At 29.5% G+C, this 7,288-nt stretch overlaps 1 protein-coding gene across 2 annotated transcripts in view; it reads left to right on the top strand.

Annotated features, from left to right (window-relative positions):
• LOC123006499 (UDP-N-acetylglucosamine--peptide N-acetylglucosaminyltransferase 110 kDa subunit) overlaps nucleotides 1-7,288 on the top strand; it is a 28,314-nt gene that overhangs the window by 17,614 nt on the left and 3,412 nt on the right. For both annotated transcript variants that reach the window (XM_044401153.1, XM_044401067.1), the window contains one exon: nucleotides 1,409-2,948. In XM_044401153.1, the coding sequence (XP_044257088.1) occupies nucleotides 1,409-2,948 (1,540 nt within the window). The remainder of the gene's footprint in view (nucleotides 1-1,408; nucleotides 2,949-7,288) is intronic.

The following is a 7,288-nucleotide window of genomic DNA, read 5'->3' as shown; positions in this document are numbered from 1 at the left end:
ATTTTTGTCTTTTTAACTTAGAAATGCAATTATTTCTTGAAATTTTGTCAGAAATAATGTAAAAAATCACTAAATTTCATTAAAAATAACATAATTTTTAACTTGTTTTAGAGTTTTAGGAAGTTTTTCAGCTAAAAACGCCATTATTTTAAGCTTTTTTTGAAAAATTATTAAATTTGGTCAAAATTAGTGTTATTTTGGCTTTTTTGAGAGTTTAAGCACAAAAACTCGCTAGATTTCGCTAAACCGGACTTAGTTGTTATTATTTTTGTTTTTTTCTAGCGATTTGGGACGTTTTTCAGCTAAAAACACAATAATTTTGCAAAATTTTGTCAAAAATATAGCAAAAATGGTTATTTTGCACAAGAAAACAAAAAATTTTCTACTTTAAAAGATATAATTTTTTACAAGATGAATATTATTAACAAAAAATAACAATAAACAATTTGCAATTTGCACTCAAGGGGCAAAAAATAGAATTTTAACAATCAGATGTTAATAGGATTATGTCATCAATATTGAGTAATGTCATTTTTCCAGGGCGGTAGCGGCGTATTTGCGGGCCCTAAACCTCTCCCCCAACAACTTTAGGACGTTTTTTTTAGCCAAAAACGCCATTGTTTCAAAGAATTACAATAAAATAAGTTGAACAATTATTAAATTTGGTCAAAATTGGTGTTATTTTTTCCTGTTTTTGAAAGTGGTTTTAATTGTCATTATTTTTGCTTTTTTAGCGATTTGGCAAGTTATTCAGCTAAAAGAACAATTGGTTTACAAAATTTTGACAAAAATATGCCGAAGAATTTATTTTGGGACAAAAATTGCGTTATTTCGCACAAGAAAACAAATTTTCTACTTTATAATATATACAATTTTTCACATAGCATAATTGATTACAAAATGAAATAAATACATACTTGAATATTATTTACCAAAAATAACAATAAATTAATTCAAAAATGACATTTTACGTGTTTTATTACGTTGTTTATCCAAAAAGGTCAATATTTCAAAAAAAAATAATATAAAAATAATTTAAAAAATCACTAAATTAGATTGAAAATGATGTTATTTTTGCTTTTTTTTAATTATTTTCCAAAATTTTGTGAAAAATAACTCGAAATAGAATCAAATTGAAATGAAATAGCGATTTGGGACGTTTTTCAGCTAAAAACACAATAATTTTGTCAAAAATATAGCAAAAAATGTTATTTTGCACAAGAAAACAAAAAATTTTCTACTTTAAAAGATATAATTTTTTACAAGATGAATATTATTTACCAAAAATAACAATAAATAAATAACAGTAAATAAAAAAGTTTCGCAATTTGCACTCAAGGGGCAAAAAATAGAATTTTAACAATCAGTTGTTAATAGGATTATTGATTGAGTAATGTCATTTTTCCAGGGCGGTAGCGGCGTATTTGCGGGCCCTAAACCTCTCCCCCAACAATGCCGTCGTCCATGGTAACCTGGCATGTGTCTACTACGAACAAGGCCTCATCGATTTGGCAATCGACACCTATCGAAGGGCCATCGAATTGCAGCCCAATTTCCCCGACGCCTACTGCAATTTGGCGAACGCCCTTAAGGAAAAGGGTCAAGTATCGGAAGCCGAAGAGTGTTACAACACAGCGTTACGTTTGTGTCCTTCACATGCCGACTCACTTAATAATTTAGCTAATATCAAACGTGAACAGGGTTATATTGAAGAGGCGACTCGACTATATCTGAAAGCACTTGAAGTCTTTCCTGAATTTGCAGCCGCTCATAGTAACCTCGCTTCGGTGTTACAACAACAGGGTAAACTAAACGAAGCTCTAATGCATTACAAAGAAGCGATTCGGATTCAACCGACTTTTGCCGATGCTTATTCTAATATGGGGAATACCCTGAAGGAGATGCAGGATGTGTCAGGGGCGTTACAGTGTTACACTCGTGCTATCCAGATTAATCCAGCCTTTGCTGATGCTCATAGTAATCTGGCGAGTATTCATAAAGATTCCGGAAACATTCCAGAAGCGATTCAGTCGTACAGAACGGCCTTGAAATTAAAACCGGATTTTCCGGACGCCTATTGTAATCTCGCACACTGTCTTCAGATCGTTTGTGATTGGACGGATTATGATGCAAGAATGAAGAAACTGGTCAGTATTGTGGCCGACCAATTGGAGAAAAACCGACTTCCGTCGGTTCACCCCCACCACTCGATGCTATATCCCTTATCGCATGAATTCCGTAAAGCTATAGCAGCACGTCATGCGAATTTATGTCTGGAAAAGATCCACGTTTTGCATAAACATCCGTACAAGTTTACAACAGAGTTAAAAGGGCGTTTAAGGGTCGGTTATGTGAGTAGCGATTTTGGGAATCACCCAACTTCGCATTTAATGCAATCCGTTCCGGGTTTACACGACCGAAACCGAGTCGAGATTTTTTGCTACGCGTTGAGTCAGGACGATGGGACGACTTTTAGGAGTAAAATCTCACGAGAAGCTGAACATTTTATTGATTTATCACAGATTCCGTGTAATGGTAAAGCCGCAGATAGGATTCATGCTGATGGTATTCATATTTTGGTCAATATGAATGGGTATACTAAAGGGGCCCGGAATGAGATTTTTGCATTGAAACCGGCTCCAGTTCAAGTCATGTGGTTGGGGTATCCTGGTACTAGTGGTGCTAGTTTTATGGACTATTTAGTCACCGATGCTGTGACGTCGCCGATTGAATTGGCCAATCAATATAGCGAAAAACTTGCATATATGCCTTACACTTACTTTGTTGGGGATCATAGACAGATGTTCCCCCATCTCAAGGAGAGACTCATTGTGAGTGATAAGAGTACAAATTCGAATTTGGCAGACAATGTGGCGATTATAAATGCTACGGATTTGTCGCCATTGGTCGAAAGCACGGAAGTGAAGGAAATCAAGGAAGTGGTCAAGGTAACATTCTTTATAAAAATAACTTTAGATATTGTAATTTATAACAAGCGCTGTTGAATGTTTTTTTTTTTTAGTATAGTCTTGAAGCACGAATTCAAGTTTAAAAAATGAGTGGCGTAGCCACGAATGAGTGCTTTAAGGTCTTAACCAGTTTTTTTACTATTTTTTTGTAATTTGCTCTGTTTAGGGATTGTTGTGACCTTTGGTAGTCTTCATTTTAAAAATAAAATTTGATCAACTTGTCTTTTGAACATTAAGACAAAATGGAGGAAAATTACAAAATAATTTATTACATATTATAGGATATTTTGGGCTACATTCAACTTGCTAATTTTAAATAGTGACTCAATTTTTTTTTCTTAGTTTTCTTTTTTTTTTCTATGGAACTTTTTTTACATGTAAATTTTTCTGTGCCGCTCTACTCTTTTTGAACCAGATAGTTCTGTCAACAGTGACAGCTGTCAATCGAAATAAATTAACGTTTGAGGTTAATTAGATTCAATACTTTTTAATGCGACATTTTTTTCACGTGGTAATTTATAGGCGACTAGATGAAAATCATTAATTGTTTAAGTTGAAAAAAAATTAATAAAAGTTAATAAAATGTAGTTGCATGGTGTCAATAAAAACGTTGACATGAACAATATTCTTATTAAACGTAAACAAGGTAAATAAATCAGTAAGTAATAATAAAATAAATTAATAACACTAAATTATTTATGGTCCGATTTTAAAAATTAAAATACAGGGTGCGCCAGAACTCGCGCCCCAGAGAAAATTTCCAAGTAAGGTAAGATACCAGGAACATGAAAAAAATGTTTAAAAAATTCTCTGTCAAAAAATTTTGACATTTATTTTTTGACATTTGACATTTTTTTATGTCTATTTAATGATTCTGATGATCTTGTATATGTTTTTTTACAATTATTTAGTAAAGGCACAAAAATTTTGCCAATAAAAGCCACAAATAACATTAAACAGAGTTACAATTTAGGATACAACTTCTTTGTTTCCTCTTTTAATAGCCTATAGCAAAAAAACTTGTAAAATTATTTTTCTAACAGAAATAAATAAAGTCAAAAAGCAAACTTTAAACCCTCATAACTTCGAAATTTTTATAGATAAATTTTTTTTAACATTTTTTCCATGTTGCTGGTATCTTACCTTATATGACATTTTTCTCTGGGGCGCGAGTTCTGGCGCACCCTGTATTATAATAAAAAACAAGTTTCATAAGTAATCTTGAAGCACGAATTCAAGTTTAAAAAACGAGTGGCGTAGCCACGAATGTATGCTTTAAGGTCTTATAAAACCAGTTTTTTTATACTATTTTTTTGTAATTTGCTGTATTTAGGGATTGTTGTGACCTTTGATAGTCTTATTTTTAAAAATAAAATTTGATCTAGTCTTTTGAATATTAAGACAAAATGGAGGCAAATTACAAAGTAATTTATTACATATTATAGTATATTTCGGGCTATATTCAACTTCCTAATTTTAAATAGTGACTCTTTTTTTTCATAATTCGGAAGATATTAGTTTTCTTGGTACCAACATGTGCAATTTATTCTACAGGGTGCGCCAGAACTCGCGCCCCAGAGAAAAATGCCATATAAGATAAGATACCAGGAACAATGAAAAAATGTTAAAAAAATTTTTTCTATAAAAATTTCGAAGTTATGAGAGCTTAAAGTTTACACTTTGACTTTATTTATTTCTGTTGGAAAAATAGTTTTTCAAGTTCTTTTGCTATAGGCTATTAAAAGAGAAAACAAGGAAGCTGTATCCTAAATTGTAACTCTGTTCAATGTTATTTGTGGCTTTTATTGGCAAAATTTTTGTCTCTTTACTAAATAATTGTAAAAAAACATACAAGATCATTAGTATCATTAAATAGATATAAAAAAATGTCAAATGTCAAAAAGTATATGTCAAAATTTTTTGACAGATAGAATTTTTTAAACATTTTTTTCATGTTCCTGGTATCTTATCTTACTTGAAAATTTTCTCTGGGGCGCGAGTTCTGGCGCACCCTGTATAGTGTGTTTCAAAATGATTTCCATCTAGTCGTTTATGAAACTTTTTTACATGTAAATTTTTCTGCCCCGCTCTACTCTTTTTGAACCAGATAGTTCTGTCAACAGTGACAGCTGTCAATCGCAAGAAATTAACGTTTGAGGTTAATTAGATTCAATATTTTTTAATGCAACTTTTTTTCACATGGTAATTTATAGGCGACTAGATGAAAATCATTTCAATATCAAAGTTGAAAAAAATTAATAAAAGTTAATAAAATCTAGTTGCATGGTGTCAATAAAAACGTTGACGTTAATGATATTCTTATTAAATAAGTAATAGTAAAATTAATTAATAACACTAAATTATTTATAAAAGTTTAAATACTATAATAAAAAAACTAGTTTCATAAGTCTAGTCTTGAAGCACGAATTTAAGTTTAAAAAACGAGTGACGTAGCCACGAATGAGTGCTTTATGGTCTCATGAAACGAGTTTTTGTATATTATTTTTTGAAATTTGCTGTTTATGCCGTTTTAAAACCAAAAAAAAAAAAACTTTAATCGGTTTAGGGATTGTGATCTTTGGTGAAGTCTTAATTTTAAAAATAAAATTTGATCTAGTTGTCTTTTGAATATTAAGACATAATATGTCTTAGATAATCAAAATGGAGGTAAATTACAAAATAATTTATTACCTATTTATTCAACTTTCTAATTTTAAATAGTGACTCATTTTTTTTTTCATAATTCAGAAGATATTAGTTTTCTTGGTACCAACATGTGCAATTTGTTCTACAGTGTGTTTCAAAATGATTTTCATCTAGTCGTCTTTGGAATTTTTTTTACATGTAAATTGCGACTTTTTTTTTAATTTATAATTATATGTAATAATTTATAGGCGGCTAGATGAAAATAATTTATTATTTATTTGAAAAAATTATCAAAGTTGAAAAAAATTAATAAAAGTTAATAAAATCTAGTTGCATGGTGTCAATAAAAACGTTGACATGAACAATATTCTTATTAAAAGCAAACAAGATAAATAATGCAGTAAGTAATAGTAAAATAAATTAATAACACTAAATTATTTATGGCCTGATTTTAAAAATTAAAATACTATAATAAAAAACAAGTTTCATAAGACTAGTCTTGAAGCACGAATTTAAGTTTAAAAAACGAGTGGCGTAGCTACGAGTTATTTTAAAGAATGAGTGCTTCAGGGTTTTATAAAACGAGTTTTTTTTATATTACTTTTGTACTTTGCTTTCTTTATGCCGTTTTTAAACAATTTTTTTTTACTTTAATCGATTTAGGGATTGGTGTGTCTTAATTTTAAAAGTCAAAATTTGATCTAGTCGCCTTTTGTGGCTATTAAGGCATCGCAGATGATATCGCGTTCTTTAATGTCTATTAGAAAATCAAAATGGAGGCCAATTATTAAATGGGTTTTAATATAGCATAAGCTGACAATTTTATTTTTTCCAAAATGTTATAGTGTATTTTGGGTTAAAATTAACTTCCTAATTTTAAATAGAGACTAATTTTTTTTCTTTATAATTCGAAAGATACCGTGAGATCGATCAGTGTGTTTCAAAATGATTTTCATCTAGTCGTCTATAGAATCTTTTTACATGTCAATTTTTCTGTGCCGCTTTACTCTGTTTGAACTACATAGTTCTGTCAACAGTGACAGTTGTCAGTTGAAATAAATTAACGTTTGAGGTTAATTAGATTCAATATTTTTTATAGCGGCATTTTTTATTTTACGTGGTAATTCCATAGGCGACTAGATGATAGGTCATTTTAAAACATGTACTTTTACTTAAAATTTTTGATAAAAAAATTATCAAAATTTAAAACATTAATAAAAGTTAATAAAATCTAGTTGCATGGTGTCAATAAAAACATTAACGTTAACAATATTTTTATTAAAAGCAAACAAAATAAATAATAAAATAAATTAATAACACTAAATTATTTGTTTTTCTGATTTGTATAGGTAATTATTATTGTCATTTCTTATTAAAATTTTGAAAAAATATTGGCAATACTTTTTTTATTTGCTGCTCTTTGACATTACAATAATGACTATTGTTTTATTTGGACACCATGCAACTAGATTTTACTCGAGAAATTGTTTTTTTTTTCCAATTTTGATATTTTTTTTTAACAAAATTTTTTTGTAAACGTAGAACATATTGCATATGTCTGTACCAAGAAAACTAATACCTTCAAAATTATTAAAATTTATTTTACATGGTAATTCCATAGGCGACTAGATGAAAATCATTTTAAAACACTTACTTTTACTAAAAATTTTTGT

Source organism: Tribolium madens, unplaced genomic scaffold, assembly GCF_015345945.1.
Source record: "Tribolium madens isolate multiple individuals breed KSU strain unplaced genomic scaffold, Tmad_KSU_1.1 Scaffold_11;HRSCAF=98;Tcas5.2_LG3b, whole genome shotgun sequence".
Classification (NCBI taxonomy): domain Eukaryota; kingdom Metazoa; phylum Arthropoda; class Insecta; order Coleoptera; family Tenebrionidae; genus Tribolium; species Tribolium madens.
Note: the sequence above shows the minus strand (reverse complement) of the source record. Positions and strands in the feature narration are given on the sequence as shown.